Raw genomic sequence first — 16,521 nt, forward strand, 5'->3', positions numbered from 1 at the left:
GAATTGAATCCCACAAAAAGAGTGGCTTGTGTCCCGGGTGTTCTTAACATTTTCCCGCACTTTATTTGAGAAGCAGCTCGTTAAATCGGAGAGTACGATACAAACGAAAGGAATCACGATATTCAAAAATATCGATACACTGATGCCTTAATATGTTCCTGTCATCCCTAGTCCCTACAAGTATCTTTAGGATAGCTTAGTTTATTATTACGCGCACAACAAACATCTCGCCTTTTTAGCGAATAACCATTAGGGAAAGCAAACATGCAGTTCTCCTGGATGAAGGTGGCCATATACCTGCTGACGTTCCTCACCTACGCCTACTCCGGCTACGGGTCCAGCACAATAGTTCATGTGAGATACTTTTTGGGGATCTGTAAAAGATGGTACCTCAATTCCTGTGTCTCCTCTCCTCCCCGGATTTCAGCTGAGGGATGCCATTATTGCGGCGGAGGCAATTTTCGGTGACGTGTTCAAGAACCTGATAGTTCTGGTGCGCAAATTTCGCACGGTTCACGAGGTGTTCGATGCGGCAGTGGACGAGAACTGTGTCTACCAGTGCCCCGCTCCGGACGGCGGAGGACCAGGTGCGTGACGCAAATCGAATTATGTAAATGGCCCGGCCTCTCATCTAAGTGTGTTTCCTGTTACAGCCCCTCGAGCGGTCCAGAACAAGTTCTATACCCCCACCGCCGACGGCTGCGGCTCCCTGGGTCTGCGCATCAGCACGGACTACCTGCCGGCCAAGGAGATGGAGACGTGCTGCAATGACCACGACATCTGCTACGACACCTGCAACAGCGACAAGGAGTTGTGCGACCTGGACTTCAAAAGGTGCCTCTACAAACACTGTGATAGCTACGAGAAGTCCATAGCCAGCGATCTCATGGTGAAGGGCTGCAAAGCGGCTGCCAAGATGCTCTTTACCGGAACTTTGACCCTCGGATGCCGGTCCTACTTGGACTCCCAGCAAAGATCCTGCTACTGCGCCCCTGCGAGGAGCTCATCCTACAATGGCAACAAACAGGGCAACAGCAGGGAGAGGCAGCAGCGCCAGAAGTATGGCTGGAAGGATCGCAACGAGATATAGTACAGGATCACTGCTTCCGAGGGTGTGGGACACGAGGGGTATCTGAATAAGTGCGCGTTGAATGTTTTCGTTAACCTGTTTTGTCTTAGTTTATAACTGGGTGGTCCTATGCGTTGGTCTCCCGATTCGACGAATTTCATAGTTGCATACCAAATAGTGTCATATCCAGACTGTTAAATAAATTGATATTTTTACCTTTTTTAGAAGAGTTTTATTTTGAAATAGTCCGGCTTATGCATAGTCATAATATACGGTTCGGCAATTTGTATGGATAATCTAACAAAGTTATTCGGGATGTCAAGGAAATTTAAGATACCTTGAAGTACTGCTCACGTTCATTTCCCCCAATGTACATATATAGTGAATTGAAATATTAAGGTGATAAATTATGCTAACTAAAGGATATATTATCAAATTTTGACAAAAAAGAGAAGTCAAAAAATATTTAAAAAGATTTTCATATGTTACGCTTTTGTAAATAAAGTGTATTTTTTGTTCACATAGATCCCTCCATATGGATTTGAACGAAATCTCTCGTGCGTTAATCTTAAAATGAACGAAATAAACAAGAAAGGAAGTTGACTTCGGCAAGCCGAAGTTTGTACACCCTTGCAGTTATACAAAATAATTAATAATTTTATTAAATTGAATTCGAAATTCTTTAAAATATAAAAATTTATATTTCCAATATTATAAGATAATAGTCAAAAAGCCCCAAAGCTATAATTTGTTTCACATTATTTCCCACCAATTATCCGATCGTTCCTATGACAGCTATATGATATAGTCGTCCGATTTTAATAAAATTTAGTTCGAAATTCAGAACTAATTAAAAAATGTTATTTTCAAGCTTATAAGGTTATATGTTGAAAAACACAAAAGATATAATTTTTATTTCATGTTTTCCTACTAATTTTCAGATCGTTCCTATGGCAGCTATATGATATAGTCGTCTGATTTTGATAAAATTTAATTCGAAATTCCAAATCAAATAAAAAATGTTATTTCCAAGCGTAGGAGGTTATAAGTTAAAAAACACCGAAGATATAATTTTTCAATATTATTTGACCACTAATTTTCCGATAGTTCCTATAGGAGCTATATGATATAATCGTCCGATTTTGAAAAAATTTAATTCGAAATTCAGAATTAATTTAAAAATGTTATATCCAAGCTTAGAAATGTATATATGTTAAAAAACACGAAAGATATAATTTTTTTTAAAATTTGTTCCCCCATAGTTCCTATGGGAGCTATAAGATATAGTTGTCCGAACCGGCTGGATCCGACTTATATAATACCTGCAATAGAAAGAAGACTTTTGGGAAAATTTCAGCCCGATAGTTTTAAAACTGAGAGACTACTTTGAAACGGACGGACGGACAGACGGACATGGCTAGATCGACTCGTATTGTGACGCTGATCAAGAATATATATACTTTACAGGGTCGGAAACGTCTCCTTCACTGCGTTGCAAACTTCTGACTGAAATCATTATACCCTCTGCAAGGGTATAATAAAACGAAATTGGAAGCGATCTACTCCATAACTCGACTGCAGTGCAAGACTGCCTAACACGTGCTACTATCGATAACGGAGTAAGCGCTATAACGCGAAATTAATATGATCAGCTGCTAGGTGTGAACTCCAAGAAATTGTCAATTTGTTATTACTTTTGAAAAATGAATTAAATCGAGCTCTTGATAAACTCTGCAGTGGATCGCCACAAGGCAACCGTAGGGAAAGTCGTGGAATTGGCAGCAATGTCGGCGACAACCTTTCAGGAATTGCAATACTTGGCAGGTTCCTCAAAGGCATAGGACCTTTGTAAGTACTACAAATAACTCTCATCATTATTTAATAGATAATTGGAATTTAAATAGCCGCGACTCGGATCATTTTGGGAGAAGGATGTTCCCCAGAGTTCAGACAAAAGTGTGTCGAATTGTTTCCGATTTTTGTCGTGAGGTTATCCTCCAACTTGCTGGCGACTATCTACCTCCCGATTTTCTCGCCCAGGAGAAGATCACCGAAACAGTCAAGGGATTTAAGAGCACTGGGTTTCCCCAGTGCCTTGGAGCAATTGGTAGGTCAAGCATATTTAGAAAGCATGTTTAGAAAGTGAATTTCCAAATAGAGAGATGCCACATCAAGATAAGTCCGAAATTACAGGATGCTGAGGCTTTCCGAAACAATGTGGCCCTTTTCGCATTAGTAGATTTTCGGTATGAAATACTATGTACACAAATGGAATAAGATAATTTAAATTCTTTCAAAAGTTACAGATTTTCTTACATAAGTATTGGAAGGCCCGGTAAAAGCCACGATTCACATATATATGGTTTTAAGCGGGAACTAATTGAGTCGGATTTGCGTAGAGAGAATGCCAAGTCTGTTCAGGGAGTTTGGGTGCCACTACTACTAGTGGGAGACTCCGCATCAAGATTTTCCAGGCACGTCATGAAACCATATCCCTCTTCCATGGTCGCAACTCCAGAGCAGAGAGCCTTTAATTACCACCTAACAAGGGTAAGGCGGTTAGCCGAAAACGTCTTTGTCCACCTCAAGGCAATATAAGAAGCAATTCCCTAGTAATTGCTTGCTGCTGCATTCTTCACAACTTTTGCATTGCTCACGACTGCTCCATTGACGACAACTGGCTGGCAGCAGTGCCCCAGCAGCAGGAGCAGCCCGAGAGAGAAGCTTTTATAAACTATACAAATGAAAGAGCAGAGGCCATTCGGCGAGCTTTGGGGAAACATTTCATGAATCCAAATTCAAAATAAACTCTAAAAATTTCTTATAGCATAGTTTATACTGGAGCTATAAAATAATAACAAATACGCTTAGATTTTAGGAAGATATAACCTAGATGAACTACTTCCTGTAAATCCTTTCCAGGATGTGCAACAGGCGGTGCTGGAATTTGGCGGAGTCCTCGGCTATTTTTTCCAAGGCCGCGGCCTTTCTCTCCTCCGCCTCAACCAACCTCTCGGTCAAGTCGGAGCGACTGTTTTTTGCCAGGGGGCCCGAGGGCTCCCCAAAAGAAATTTCGATGGCAAAACTGGAGTTGCTTTCTTCTGAACACTCGATATCACAACTGGCCTCCGCGAATTTCAGGAAGTCTGCAGACAAGATTTTAAAATACACTGAACACTTCTTGTATTATTATAGTAATACCTTTGCTCTCGAAATGAATATCCGCCACTCTATTAGTGGCCTCCAGAATGTAACTCAGCCGGTCAAAGTGCTCCCACGTCGAGGGTCTTCCGCTTGACGGATCCAACCTGTCCAGCTCCCTTCTAGATATTGATATGATTATTTATATTTTCTCAAAGGATATGTCGTTGAGTGCTCTTATAGTATCTTACCTGTACCTCTTTACCATATTTTCCATTTTATTTTTAACTTCCTTGTGATTGGGCCCGAAGTCCTTTAATTTTTCGGCAATTTCCCTGTAGATTTGTGTGTTTTTGCGGTCCCCCCGGAGACCGGGCAAATTATCCTCCCACTGCTCAAAGAGCGATTCGACGGCCTCATTGCTCCAAGTAAATCTGGTAACTGCGTAGGAAAAGCATGAAAGTCATTTGTTACTGATTCATTTTTAAAATAATTTACGTTTATATGTGGGCCCCATAACATTAGTTTGCAGACTGATAATGAATGATAAGCAAACACCCGAGTTTCGAAGAGACTCCACTTTCTGCCATCACTAGGTCTATTCCAAGTCAGTGTAAGGCCGCGTTTCCATTTTGGGCGCGGGAGATCAAATTCCGCGCTTCATTATAGGCCAGCTTTTTTATTCATCACTTTTTTTGTTTGTATAGCAGAGCGCTGACACTTGAAACTGCTGTTCTCAGATTCTGTTTTTCGTTTCCTTATTATAATTTTTTGTCCAAAGCCCATGACAATTTATACAAATGTTTTTCTTCAAGGGTGACATCAAAAAGCTGTGGTTTTTGTTTCAAAAGTTAGAGCCGATACGGTCTTACTATTTTTGTTAAAAGTAGCCAAATCTGGCGAAATATAGCTGACGCGCCACCTCCACTACCCAACATACACAGTGTTGTGAAACACAGCACACACGAAACAAGCGCAGCGATTTTGCAATCCGCAGAAGACTTATTATTAATAGCTTATTTATGCGGATGGGCAGCGAGCTGAGGACCTAAGATGGGCTACGACGTGAATCGCTTTCAGGGGGAGGTGGACGAGGAGCTCACCTGCCCCATCTGCTCCGGAGTGCTGGAGGACCCGCTGCAGGTTTGTTTTGTTTGCACTTCGTGCAAAGTACACACACGCCATGGATACACATATGTACTGCATATATCTACCGATTTAGGCCGTGATGTGCGAGCACGCCTTCTGTCGCGGATGCATTAACGAGTGGCTAACCCGCCAGCCCACATGTCCTGTGGATCGCAATGCCCTGACGACCGCCAACCTGCGGGCAGTGCCTCGCATATTGCGCAACCTACTGTCCAGGTGAGAACCACCCAAGGCCTCCGCCTCCACCTCCTCGTGAGCCACAATCTAATCTCCCACTCCTGCCAAGCAGACTGTCAATTACGTGTGACAATTCGCCATATGGCTGCACGGCTGTTCTAAAGCTCGACGCCTACAATTCCCATCTGGAGGAGTGCATCCACAACCCGAAGCGTCCGTTTCCCTGTGAAAAGGGCTGCGGCTTCGACATACCCAAGGACGAGCTGAAGGATCACAACTGCGTCCGGGAGCTGCGCACCTTGATTGTTAAGCAGACGGAGAAGATGGGCGAGCTCAAGTCGGAGCTCACTGACCAGCAGCTGACCATCAACGAACTGAAGCGGGAACTGCAGCTATTTAAGGACTTTATGCGTGCCATGCGCGTCTCCAACCCTGCGATGCGGGCCATAGCCGACCAGATGGAGCGCGACGAGGTGATCCGCTGGAGCAGCACGCTGCCAAGGGCCAGGGTCACGCGCTGGGGGGGAATGATCTCTACGCCTGACGATGCACTGCAGGTGAAGCCTCGGATATACCATACTGCTCGCTGAAAAATTAACTACTCCCCCCTTTGACAGCTCATGATCAAGCGCGCCTTGTCCGAGTCGGGTTGTCCGCCACACATCCTGGATAGCCTCATGGAGTTCTGCCACGAGCGACGCTGGCCACGCGGTCTCAGTTCGCTGGAGACGCGACAGACCAACCGTCGAATCTACGACAACTATGTGTGTCGACGCATTCCAGGTGACTAGGATGAGTCCTGAAATCAACGCGCTCCTTTTAAAATCCAACTATTCCACAGGCAAGCAGGCTGTGCTCGTCTTGAGCTGCGACAACCTTCACATGACTGAGGACGTCATGATCGATCCCGGCCTGGTCATGATCTTCGCCCATGGCATCGAGTAAGCACACGCCGCTGCTTATCCACTTATCCTAGGTTAACTGCTAACTATATCGAACAGTGCTCAGTTTTGTTGATTCCTTAACTTAAGTATAAGCATTAAAAGCAATAGTTTAAGAATAATATCAAAAACAAACCATTCAATCGCCTCATGACGACTTTCAAGTTGTACAAAAAATTATACATTTATTTCGAATCTCTGTTTTTCCATTTAGTTCGTAAACAATTTCGCATATTCCATTACAAGTCGCATACCTAATATTACATGTTTGATTAAGCGATCTCAACAAATGTCCCTTTGTTATCGTTCACTTCATCCTCATTTTGATGGAAGAATGCTGTGAGTGTCTTAATTCGTGTTTCAATTCTTAAAATTCTGAAATATTTGTCAATACTCTTAGAATAAAATTGGAACAAGTAATAAAAATGTATTTAACTTACGAATATCGTAGATTTGTATTCAATATGGGGACCGTTCTGTGTTAATCTAGGGTATTTATTATGTCAGAGGAAATAATTATTTTTAATACAAGGTCTGCTTCAGCTATCCCTTCTTTCTGCATGTTTATCTTATGAATTAGAAGAAGTAATACAATCGTTTTTCCACTTAATCCAGCCTCTTATCAGCCGAAGGGGACGACAATCGGCTGCATTGAGAAATCTCAGGCAGAAGTTCACTGGGATGCCCTCCACTCACAGACACCAACAACTTACAGTCGCGGAGATCACTCCGCCTCCGCCCATGGCACCCGTAAAAGTTCTGGGCAACATCTGTTTCCCGAAAAGGAAATCGAACAGCAACAAAAACCAGGCACCGCCTGAAAAATAAACAAAAGAAATCCAAACTAGTTCCTCCACGAGCTTTAGATGCTAACCGGTTTCGGCTTTTGTACACCCGTTTTGTTTTTTTCCTGCAGAATACATTATTAAATTTTTGCATTTGTTACATGTGCCAAAAATCGTTTGATTATACAAGCCAGTTTTTGTCAAATTTGTTCGTATTTGCCGAAACATCTTGAATATTGATAGAAGCAATTAGCGCCGTCGGACAAAGGGGATGGCCCCCCGTGGCGATTGAAAAGTGAGAGTTGATCTGCCGATCGGAAAGGCTGCGATCCGACAGTTGATCGCGAAGCGCCCTAGCTAGCGGACGTGTCCAGCTGCGATCCCGGAGGAAAACTAATCGAAGAGTCCGCAATGAATCTGTCAGTTCCGGTGCTAATCGCGGCCCTCATCTGTCTGGGGGCTGCGTCGGCGTTCCCCCAACTGAGGCAGCGCAACGAGAAGCAGGTCCAGACCGGGGAGGATGATTTGCGTAAGTTGTTGCTTGTAGCTTTCAAATTTATGATTATATTTCATTGGTATACCAATAATTTGAAAACATTTGAGGAGACGCATTGAGTTATACACAAAAAGATGAACGATTTTTTTGAAAATAAAAGTAAAATGAACAAACATAGACAAACTATGTTAAAAATTAATTTTTACAAATTAGTACAAAATAGTTACTTTGTAATATACGAATAACTTAGACGGGAAAGAGTGTTACAATTGAGTGGAATTCTCTGTCTGTGGAATCTTTTCGAGAATGTTTAAATCGAATAAAACCATAAACCTTGTTTAAAACCACCTCTAATTAAGTAATACAACTCTCAAAAAGCATTTATTGTTGAAGCTTAGTTCTACATTCTAGCATTTAACATTAAATTATTAATTATTGTATCTACTAGATCGAAATCTAATGTTTAATGTAAAATCTATTAATTTTAAACTTTGGTCGTTTTACAGCATCCAAGGGCGCCTTAATCGAGGAAGTGGTGGTGGAATCCGCCTTGTACATCAAACCGAAGGCTAACCCTCAGGTGCGTCGCGTGCGCTCGGTTTTGGACCAAGTCTCCGGAATCACCCACAAGCGAGTGAAGCGCCAGTTTGGTAGTCAGTTCGGAAATCAGTATGCGGGAAACCCAGGCTTCGGCGGTGGTTTCGGTGGAAATCCCGGATTTGAAGGAGGTTTCGGTGGTAACCAAGGATTCGGCGGCAACCAAGGATTCGGCGGCAACCAAGGATTCGGCGCCAATCAAGGATTCGGCGGAAATCAGCAGCTTGGTGGAAAAGTCCAGGCAGGCACATCGGCCGGAGCTGGGGGAACCAAAGCGGGCGTTGATGTTGGCGCCGGACCAGATGGCGGCAATGCCAACGCCAATGTGCAGTTGAATCCTCTGGGACCCCTAGGCCCCGATGGATACAACCAGGAGCAGGCCGCATCCAATGGAGCCGCCAACAGCAACTACAACAATGGACTCAACTCCGGTTCCTCGGCAGCTATTGGACAGGCCCAAGGTTTCCAATCGCAGAGCGCTAATGGATCATTCGGGGCCTCCTCCGCCAGCACTGCTACCCAGTCCCAGAACTCTAGTCCCTTTGGTAATAACAATGCCGCCGGTGCGTCGCTGAGTCAGGTGTACCATCTGCCAAATGGGCAGACCATCAACTTCAGCTCCACGAACAGCTTCGCTAATGGTGGTGCCAACCATGGCAGTAGCCACGGCTCCGCTGTTTCCGTTACCCGTTGAGAACAATGTGTATTTCCAACGGAAAATACCTCCAAGTTAATCTATTGGTCAGCAGACCTATGTGCAAATGTCTAAAATATGCAAATAAATATTTATGATTCAATCGAAGGTATATTGAGATAATCAGAGGGGGGAACGATAGGTTTGACAAAATAGTGTCGCCTATTCTAAATTTATGGATTTATAATAAATTAAAATTGTATTGGTAAAAAATAATTTTTACATTAATACAATTATTGTTTCTAATAAACATAAGAAATATCTTTACATATAATTCCTCTCGTAGGTTTTTGTAATTTGTCAATAATGGTTTTAATTCATTTTTTTTACAGTCTGATTAACATAATAAAGAAATTTTCCCCAGCATTGCTTTTACAAATTTGTGCCACTCGCAAAAAATTGTAGAATAGATTGAAATTTCCTAAAATTAAATTGTAAAATGGTTAATCTTTATTTGCGCGACTAGGCCCAACTGATGTTCCTTAAGATAACTAATCCGACTCGCTCTCGCTTTCCGACTGGAAGTCGCCAACTTCAATGGAAAACTTGTACTCCTGATCGCAGCCCAGGTAGGAATCGCTCATGTAGTACAGAGTGTAGTCGTGTTTGCCCGGACTAGGGGCCACAAAGTCAAGCTTGACCTTAGCCTTCTGCTGCAGCGTGAGCCGCTTGATAGAGAGCAGGGAATTGGTCTTGGGGTCACCGATGACAACCCACCATCCTTCCTCGCGTTTCTGCGGGAAGAAGGGAGCGATGACTGGCCCGGTGACCTCATCCTCGCGCTCCAGTTGAACCACCACATTGACGGTTGACCCGGAGTTGATGCGATCTTTGTCCACCACCTCGTAGTTCAGCTCAATGTTGGGATACCGGTTACAGAACCGGGCCACATCGGCCATTTGTAAGTCAGAGAGCTGCAGCAGGCGGATGCGATCATCATCCTCCAGTTCCATGATGTCAAAAACGGTTTCAATTTTCTATAAAACGGAAATGAACCCCATTAGAAAAGTTGCAAAATATAAATCGCTCGTTTTCATACCTTTTCTGTGCACCGCTTGACAATCTCGGGACTAAAGTGCGGCAACTGTTTCAAATACGAGTCCTTGCTCCACATGGCCTGCGTGACCATCTGGGCCAGCTCCATGGCAGCCACAGCCGGAGACAGCCAGCCGTTCGAACTCAGCACGTCCACACAGGCTTGAATGAGGCGGATGGCCTTGCTCAGAATCTGTTCAGTATCGCCCTGCAGTTCGGGGCCCAACTGCAATCGTGAAAGATGGGCCTGGAGCAGCAAATTCGTCTTGATATGCGGGTCATTGAACCTACAACAGGACAGTATATCATTTTTCTGGTATAACTTGTATACGGCCAGCTTACTTTGGAGCCGTTTCGTTGGGTCCGGTGAGCTTGTTGGGTAAGCGCTGGGAAAGAGTGCGCAGGACCTGTTCCTCATGGTGCCTCACCACCACATCCTCGTACTCAGCTGCTGATGAAATGATCTCCAGCAGACCACGAACTTTCGTTTTGCTGTTGAGTGACAAACTGAAGAGTTCTAGGGGATAAATTAAAGGGAAACTAAGATACATTTTATTTAACTTAATAATTTTGCTTCTTACCGATCGTTGTGTAGTTTATATAGTAGTAGGCTGCAATCATGCCCAGATTGAGCGGAAGGGTGTCCATATCGTCCTCCACGCTGATACACTTTGATTGCTCCAGGTCGCTCAGCGTATTCTCCACCAACTCCGAGAGATGATCGGAAAGATGGCGATGGGTGACGCCCTGCAGATTGTAGTAATTGGGGTTTTGGGTGAGTCTCCTGTATAGGAACGTCCATGTAAGATAATCCACTGCATCCTGCTTGTTTTCAATCGTCTTAGTCACAACTTCGGCGTTAAAGTGATCGTGCATTCGGTGGTCCAAATGACTTTCGATGGGCAGCGGCTCGTTGATGAACTTCTTAAAGAAGTCCTTCTTGCTGCTCTGGCACATCAACACACACTTGGCATCCGCGTCCTCGTTGGGGCGATTGGCTCGTCCAATCATCTGCAGCACATCCGTAATGGGATAATCCTCATACGAATGGTTCTTGCCGTTGTAGAATTGCGTGTCCATTATAATCACCAAGTGAGCGGAAATGCTCATGCCCCAGCAGAGGTCCCTGGAGACAACGGCTACTTGCACTGCGCCGGAGTCAAAGAGTTGCTCCACAAGGCGATGGTCGGAGGAGGAAAGTCCCTCATGGAGATAGGCAACTCCTTGGGCTAGAGTCTCCTTCAATGTTTTGTCCGTCATTCTCTCCAGGAATGGCTTGATATCCTCCTCCTCGGCGTGGAAGAATCGATTCGGTTGCAAGTCTGAGGCGGCGTAGGTCAGAACATCAATGGCCGTGAGCCTGGCCTGCTTTCGGGACGAGACGAATACAATTACTGGCTTGTGGGCACTGTACTTGAGGATGGCATTGTAAACCGGCTTGGACATCGTGGCAATCCTGGTCGCGTTGTGGGTGACATTAAAACCTTGGATGTGCAGCTCCAACGGAATGGGTCGCACACTCGGGTGGAAGTTAAAGGTGGCATTGGGATTACAGCCCAGCCACTGGGCCACATCCCTGGCATCGGTCAGTGAAGCAGACAGGGCCACTATCCTGATCTGCTTCTCAATCTGCGAGCTTATGTACCGCATCCTAGAGCACACGATCTCCAGCACGGGACCGTCCTCGCCACCCACCAGCTGCAGTTCGTCCACAATGAAAAGGTTCACCAGTTGCACGTTCTTCCTCTGCTTCCATCTGCGGGACAACACATCCCATTTGTCCGCTGTTGTAATGACCAGCTGACCCTTGGCTATCAGCTTGAGATCGGTTCCGGTTTCTCCGGTCAATTTAACCACTTTTATATCCAGTGAACCGAACTTAGTATGCCAATCCGCAAATACAAGATCCGCCAGAGCCTCTTGCGAAACCAAATAGACACATCTGGCATCCGATTGAGTGGTGAACAATCGCATAATGGCAAACTCGGCTATGGTCATCTTTCCGGATCCAGTTGGAGCTCCAACAAATACGTTTTCATCACTGTTGTAAACCGCGTTGAAGACCTGAGTCTGGATGGGATTGAACTGCGGAAACCGTTGCGAATAAAACGATTCAAACTTGGGTTGCCGGAGTGCACTAATGGGAAGTGGTTGCAAATCCAGTAGCTCCGTAGGTGGCATGTTCTTCTCCGGCAAAATCAAGTGGCGGAAGGAGACGGGCAGTTGAGTTTCTGCCCCGATCCAGCGGTCCGAGACAATTCGGAGAAAGTATTGCGGAGGCAAGGGCTCGAAAACGGGAACAAAGAACTTCAGCTGATGCTCATCTTGGGAATACTTCTGCTTTAGCAAGAAGAACTCGTGATGGAGAATGAGTTCAGAGTCCACATCTTCGATTAACACCCAGAAACCTTCAGAGGCTCCATGAACCTTCTCATCCCATTGGAAATCGGGAGTGATGGTAAGTTCCACTCTCAGAGTTCCCCTTGTAATGGGTTGAATATGCGTGGAGAGCTCCAACTTGGGGAACTGATGCACAAATTTGTGGATGGTTTTTCCAAGCTTGGGCACTCTAATCAGCTCGCCCAGTTCATGGGGCTCCAAGTCGTAAAGCCTTCCCCATGGGAAGTGTTTTTTCTCTAGCTTCTTTGCAATCTCGTCGGGCATCTTCTTGAACTGTCTAAGTGGAGTCATCGATTGCCACATCCTCCTATCGATCATCTTACAAAGCGTCAACGTTTTATCCGCCAATTGAGCCCATCCGCGCGTCAGGACAATCTCGAAGATAGCCCTCATTAATCGAGCTGCGGATTGAGTGATAAACACCATGTCCGACATCAGGGCAAAGCCCTCCAGTTTCAATTGGGATATATAAGCCTGCAGAAGAACATTCACCTTGGCACTGTGTTCCTCAATAGACTCCTTGATGGGAATGGGAACTCGTTCCATTAGCTTCTGCAGCTCCAACTTTTCCTCTTCTCGGACGGAAATGTGTCGGAATTCCGAAGACAGGGAAAAAACGCGAAACAGCTCGATCTCGCTGAGAGTTTGCTTCAGCAGCTGGTTGTAGGTCAGCATGGTCTCATGGGTGAGGTAGTAGTGGGAGGCAATGCGTCCGAGATCTGTCACCTGGAAGTGTCCCGTCTTCCGATCGTATTTTACGAGACCACTCCTCTCTAGACAGCAGGCTGCGGTATGCAGTAGATCTGCCCGATGCTGCTCCAACAAGGGATCCGCTTTTATGGCATCGTGGGATACGCCATACAAAGTGGGGTTCCTCAGCATCCTGATGTACAGATAAGTGTAGCCCAGCCAGTTCACTGCATCCTGCAGATGTTGAACCGTTCCCAGCACAATCTCTGCATTCAGCATGTCAGGGAGCTTGGAGATGAATTGGGACTCAATGGGCAACTGCTGGTTGAGCAGTGAGAGATAGAACTGCAGTTCACTGTGATTGGTAATGAGAATACCCTCACCCTTGGTGTCATACTGCGGTCTTCCAGCACGACCCAACATCTGCAGGACATCCAAAGCACTCAGCTCCACCCAGCGACCTTTTTCCGGATTGTAGACCTGTGTTCCTTTGATGATAACCGTGTGAGCTGGAAGATTCACACCCCAAGCCAGAGTGGCGGTGGAAACTAGCACCTGGATGTGCCGATCCGCGAAAAGATCCTCTACTAGAGTACGATCGACGCGGGTCATTCCAGCATGATGTATTGCGAATCCGTAGGGCAGCAGCTCCTTAAGCTCTGTGTTCTTCACTTGCTCTGCTTCCGTGCGCAGCACCTCCATGCTGGCAGATCCCTCCCTTAGGAAGCTACCAAGGGTATCTTGCTCCAGACACATGTCCCTTACGGCCCTAGCCGTTTTTCCAGTCTCCTTACGCGAGTGTACGAAAACCAGCACCTGATTCCGACCAGCGTGCTCCATGGTCTTCTCGTACACAATCTCGTTCATAACCTGGAAGCGCTTCAGAGCCTTCTTCTCCGTCACACCAATATACTGCTGCTCCAGGGACACAGGCCGATAGCTGTTATCAAAGTAGAAGAGGCCTTTATCGGGTTTCACACGCAAGAAAGTGGCCACATCCTGGTAGTTCGGAAGTGTGGCCGACAAACCCACCAGTCGCACCTCCTCCTGGGTGGTCTCAATATTCCTGATGGTACGTGCCACCAGGGCTTCCAGCACCGGACCACGTTCGTCGTGTAGCAGATGGATCTCATCGATAATTACCAATCGCACTAGGCTCACGAAGGTACGCTCTCCTCCCTTCCGAGTGATAATATCCCACTTTTCTGGTGTGCACACAATCACCTGAGTGGCAGCAATCTGTTCCCTTGTCAACTGGTGATCTCCGGTCAACTCGGAGACCGTCAGATTGTAGCAGGCGAGTCGTCGTCCAAAATTGCCCACCATTTCCTGTACCAGCGATTTCATGGGAGCCACGTAAATTATCTTGAAGTCCTGCGCATTGATGGTGCCATCTTCGTTGATGTGCTTACCAATCTCCCGCATCATGGTTAGCAGGGCCACATTGGTTTTACCCGCTCCAGTGGGGGCACACAGCAGCATATTCTCGTCACTGTCCAAAGCGGCCTTGTACAGACGACTTTGTATGCGATTAAGGGTCTTAAAGCCCTCGAACACGGGCTGCACGTATTTTGGCAGCTTGTCCACCGGCTGAAGCTCCTCGTTGGCATCGAAGGGCACTGGTTTCAGGGCAGGCACGTGCACCTCTTCGTAGCCCTTGCGCTGTTTCCTGTAGGAACCGTCGGGCAGTTGGCAGCGCTTGTTGGCCATAAAGTGGGAGCCCTGAGTAAAAGCCATCTCCTCCAACTCGAGTAGCTGACGCACACCGGCCACCTGACCTGCAGCCGCTGCTCCTCCATCCTCGGCATCGCCTTTACCACGCTTACTGCCACGAGCTTCGCCCTCGTCCTGCTCCTCTGCTTTTCCTGTGTCCAACTGCCGGAGAATCTTGGCCAGCGCTGAATTCCCGCGCATTTTCTCGCGAATCCTTTGCCGCTCGCTGTCCGTCTGAGCCGAGGCCAGCATGGTGCAGTACAGGACCATTTGGCGATTGAGCTTAAGCTGCTTTATGAAATCAAAGCAGTCGTAGCCCAGCAGCAGCACCAATTGGTTTTCGCAATCACGATCGTCAGCGGCGTCTTTAAGGATCTTAAGCACATCGGCGGCCTTGCTCTGCGACACCATGGCATCCTTGTAGAACTTGCTAAGGCAACGCTGCAGCCAATAGGCATCTATGTCCAAAGGATGCAAGGAGCGCTCCTTTTTGACATTGTTGGCGGCTTCCTCGTTGGCCAGCTGTGGAAGGAAAACGAAACATGAATTATATGGAGTATTCCCAAGATATTTTCTATAACTCACATTCTCTGCATGCAGGGTGTGATCGATGCGCGCCTCTTCGCCCTCGTCCTGCGCATCATCATCCCTAATCTCGCCATACATGTCGTTGTCGCTCTCCTCCTCGGATTCCTCAAACTGCACATTGATGCCGTAGGTTTCATCGATCTGCTCCTCGTTGTTGGGAGCTGCAGTCAATGCGTTCACGGCATCGCTGCCAAAGTCTGTGATCTTCTTGCCCAGGTTAACCAGCAGGGCAAAGCGTTCGTCGGTGACTGCACCCAGCAAACTGTCCACGTCCCGCTTTCGCTCCCGATCCTTCAGTCGATCGTTTTTAAGCACAGCCAGGATCTCGTCGGCGGCACCACACAAGATGTCCCTGGGCTGATCGCCCAGAGCCTCCTGGATGAAACTGAGCAGGACCTCGTAGGTCTGGCGGGTTTCCTGCGTCTTGGGCCGGTAGACAATGCCTACCATCTCGTCGATGCCCTCGGAGAGCAGAGTGGCGCCCTTCATCCGCTCGAAATCGTACTGCGCCTCATCTCGCTTCTGGCGCTTCACCTTGCGCTCCTCCGTTTTTTCCGGCTTCGTCCGCTGGTAGCGGTCGCCCATCCGGGTGCCGTCCAGCTTTCCCACCAAGGAGCACACCTCGCCGGTGGCCTCATCGCGTCGCGGCCTTTCGATGAGTCGTACATCGGCTTGCAGCACAAGATTGGAGTTCTAAAATGGGGAAACCACATTGAATACAAAAGTTGGTGAAATTCTGCGGAGACGCCGCATGGAATGGGGAAACTTTTTCCGGCTCCGTTTATGGGATTCCACACTTACCGCCTTGTACTCGTACTGCAGCTGACGAGCTGCGGCATCCGCCATGTCTGTTGAGTCGGTTGCACGGGTATTTACAACTTAAATGAACCTACTTCTATAGATTTTCCAATAATATTTAAGTGAAAAGCCGCTGTTTGTGGTTGGCCACCACAGAGTTGCATTCCAGACGTGCCATTCACACTGAAGTCACGTTCTCACAAACGCGTGTGCATTTCTACTATTCGGTATTTTTTCATAATTTAAAA

General features: G+C 46.6%; 6 protein-coding genes and 1 long non-coding RNA gene across 10 annotated transcripts; 4 read left to right on the top strand and 3 right to left on the bottom strand.

The window, feature by feature from the left end:
- Positions 1-156: 156 nt before the first annotated feature.
- Positions 157-1,289, top strand: LOC108030521 (group XIIA secretory phospholipase A2). Its single transcript, XM_017103408.3, has 3 exons — positions 157-354; positions 428-587; positions 654-1,289. The coding sequence occupies exons 1-3, from the start codon at positions 265-267 to the stop codon at positions 1,088-1,090; spliced, it is 687 nt and encodes a 228-aa protein (XP_016958897.1). The 5' UTR covers positions 157-264; the 3' UTR covers positions 1,091-1,289.
- Positions 1,290-2,707: 1,418 nt separating this feature from the next.
- Positions 2,708-5,137, top strand: LOC127010918 (uncharacterized). The gene is made up of 5 exons (XM_050886758.1): positions 2,708-2,917; positions 2,974-3,176; positions 3,228-3,315; positions 3,370-3,619; positions 5,026-5,137. The coding sequence occupies exons 2-5, from the start codon at positions 3,002-3,004 to the stop codon at positions 5,092-5,094; spliced, it is 582 nt and encodes a 193-aa protein (XP_050742715.1). The 5' UTR covers positions 2,708-2,917; positions 2,974-3,001; the 3' UTR covers positions 5,095-5,137.
- Positions 3,887-5,005, bottom strand: LOC127010919 (uncharacterized). Its single transcript, XM_050886759.1, has 4 exons — positions 4,709-5,005; positions 4,462-4,651; positions 4,271-4,392; positions 3,887-4,215 (listed from the first exon to the last, which is right to left on the bottom strand). Exons 1-4 carry the CDS (start codon positions 4,725-4,727, stop codon positions 3,968-3,970), a joined length of 579 nt encoding a protein of 192 aa, XP_050742716.1. The 5' UTR covers positions 4,728-5,005; the 3' UTR covers positions 3,887-3,967.
- LOC108030584 (E3 ubiquitin-protein ligase NRDP1) lies at positions 5,137-7,451 on the top strand. Of its 2 annotated transcripts, XM_017103552.3 has the most exons (6): positions 5,137-5,353; positions 5,433-5,575; positions 5,649-6,093; positions 6,154-6,319; positions 6,378-6,477; positions 7,093-7,451. In XM_017103552.3, exons 1-6 carry the CDS (start codon positions 5,264-5,266, stop codon positions 7,130-7,132), a joined length of 984 nt encoding a protein of 327 aa, XP_016959041.1. In that variant the 5' UTR covers positions 5,137-5,263; the 3' UTR covers positions 7,133-7,451. The 2 variants fall into 2 exon arrangements, with proteins under 2 accessions (XP_016959041.1, XP_016959042.1); XM_017103553.3 differs by lacking the exon at positions 7,093-7,451 and having other exon boundaries at positions 6,378-6,920.
- On the bottom strand, positions 6,643-7,550 carry LOC108030586 (uncharacterized). 3 transcript variants are annotated; one of them, XR_007763830.1, is made up of 4 exons: positions 7,450-7,550; positions 7,352-7,387; positions 6,918-7,294; positions 6,643-6,852 (listed from the first exon to the last, which is right to left on the bottom strand). It is a non-coding gene; the product is annotated as an uncharacterized LOC108030586 (long non-coding RNA). The 3 variants fall into 3 exon arrangements; XR_007763828.1 differs by having other exon boundaries at positions 6,918-7,387; XR_007763829.1 differs by having other exon boundaries at positions 7,352-7,461.
- LOC108030585 (PE-PGRS family protein PE_PGRS5) lies at positions 7,513-9,152 on the top strand. The gene is made up of 2 exons (XM_017103555.3): positions 7,513-7,791; positions 8,265-9,152. Exons 1-2 carry the CDS (start codon positions 7,674-7,676, stop codon positions 9,047-9,049), a joined length of 903 nt encoding a protein of 300 aa, XP_016959044.2. The 5' UTR covers positions 7,513-7,673; the 3' UTR covers positions 9,050-9,152.
- Positions 9,153-9,332: 180 nt separating this feature from the next.
- Positions 9,333-16,441, bottom strand: LOC108030583 (putative U5 small nuclear ribonucleoprotein 200 kDa helicase). Its single transcript, XM_017103551.3, has 6 exons — positions 16,277-16,441; positions 15,473-16,168; positions 10,666-15,409; positions 10,427-10,601; positions 10,089-10,371; positions 9,333-10,026 (listed from the first exon to the last, which is right to left on the bottom strand). The coding sequence occupies exons 1-6, from the start codon at positions 16,319-16,321 to the stop codon at positions 9,541-9,543; spliced, it is 6,429 nt and encodes a 2,142-aa protein (XP_016959040.1). The 5' UTR covers positions 16,322-16,441; the 3' UTR covers positions 9,333-9,540.
- Positions 16,442-16,521: the final 80 nt, after the last annotated feature.

This window comes from Drosophila biarmipes, chromosome 3L (assembly GCF_025231255.1).
Source record: "Drosophila biarmipes strain raj3 chromosome 3L, RU_DBia_V1.1, whole genome shotgun sequence".
Classification (NCBI taxonomy): domain Eukaryota; kingdom Metazoa; phylum Arthropoda; class Insecta; order Diptera; family Drosophilidae; genus Drosophila; species Drosophila biarmipes.

Excerpts from the sequence above, each read along its gene's own strand:
- LOC108030521 (XM_017103408.3), top strand. The coding sequence starts at position 265 with ATGCAGTTCTCCTGGATGAAGGTGGCCATATACCTGCTGACGTTCCTC. Across the intron at positions 355-427 it reads GGTCCAGCACAATAGTTCAT|CTGAGGGATGCCATTATTGC; the intron begins GTGAGATACTTT and ends CCCGGATTTCAG. Across the intron at positions 588-653 it reads TCCGGACGGCGGAGGACCAG|CCCCTCGAGCGGTCCAGAAC; the intron begins GTGCGTGACGCA and ends TTCCTGTTACAG.
- LOC127010918 (XM_050886758.1), top strand. The coding sequence starts at position 3,002 with ATGTTCCCCAGAGTTCAGACAAAAGTGTGTCGAATTGTTTCCGATTTT. Across the intron at positions 3,316-3,369 it reads TTCGCATTAGTAGATTTTCG|TTACAGATTTTCTTACATAA; the intron begins GTATGAAATACT and ends TTCTTTCAAAAG. Across the intron at positions 3,620-5,025 it reads TTAATTACCACCTAACAAGG|GGTGACATCAAAAAGCTGTG; the intron begins GTAAGGCGGTTA and ends TTTTTCTTCAAG.
- LOC127010919 (XM_050886759.1), bottom strand. Across the intron at positions 4,393-4,461 it reads AATATGGTAAAGAGGTACAG|AAGGGAGCTGGACAGGTTGG; the intron begins GTAAGATACTAT and ends ATCAATATCTAG. Across the intron at positions 4,216-4,270 it reads TATTCATTTCGAGAGCAAAG|ACTTCCTGAAATTCGCGGAG; the intron begins GTATTACTATAA and ends TCTTGTCTGCAG.
- LOC108030584 (XM_017103552.3), top strand. The coding sequence starts at position 5,264 with ATGGGCTACGACGTGAATCGCTTTCAGGGGGAGGTGGACGAGGAGCTC. Across the intron at positions 6,094-6,153 it reads CGCCTGACGATGCACTGCAG|CTCATGATCAAGCGCGCCTT; the intron begins GTGAAGCCTCGG and ends CCCCTTTGACAG. Across the intron at positions 6,478-7,092 it reads ATCTTCGCCCATGGCATCGA|CCTCTTATCAGCCGAAGGGG; the intron begins GTAAGCACACGC and ends CACTTAATCCAG.
- LOC108030585 (XM_017103555.3), top strand. The coding sequence starts at position 7,674 with ATGAATCTGTCAGTTCCGGTGCTAATCGCGGCCCTCATCTGTCTGGGG. Across the intron at positions 7,792-8,264 it reads GACCGGGGAGGATGATTTGC|CATCCAAGGGCGCCTTAATC; the intron begins GTAAGTTGTTGC and ends GTCGTTTTACAG.
- LOC108030583 (XM_017103551.3), bottom strand. The coding sequence starts at position 16,321 with ATGGCGGATGCCGCAGCTCGTCAGCTGCAGTACGAGTACAAGGCG. Across the intron at positions 10,602-10,665 it reads TATAAACTACACAACGATCG|AACTCTTCAGTTTGTCACTC; the intron begins GTAAGAAGCAAA and ends TTTATCCCCTAG. Across the intron at positions 10,027-10,088 it reads TCAAGCGGTGCACAGAAAAG|AAAATTGAAACCGTTTTTGA; the intron begins GTATGAAAACGA and ends TCCGTTTTATAG.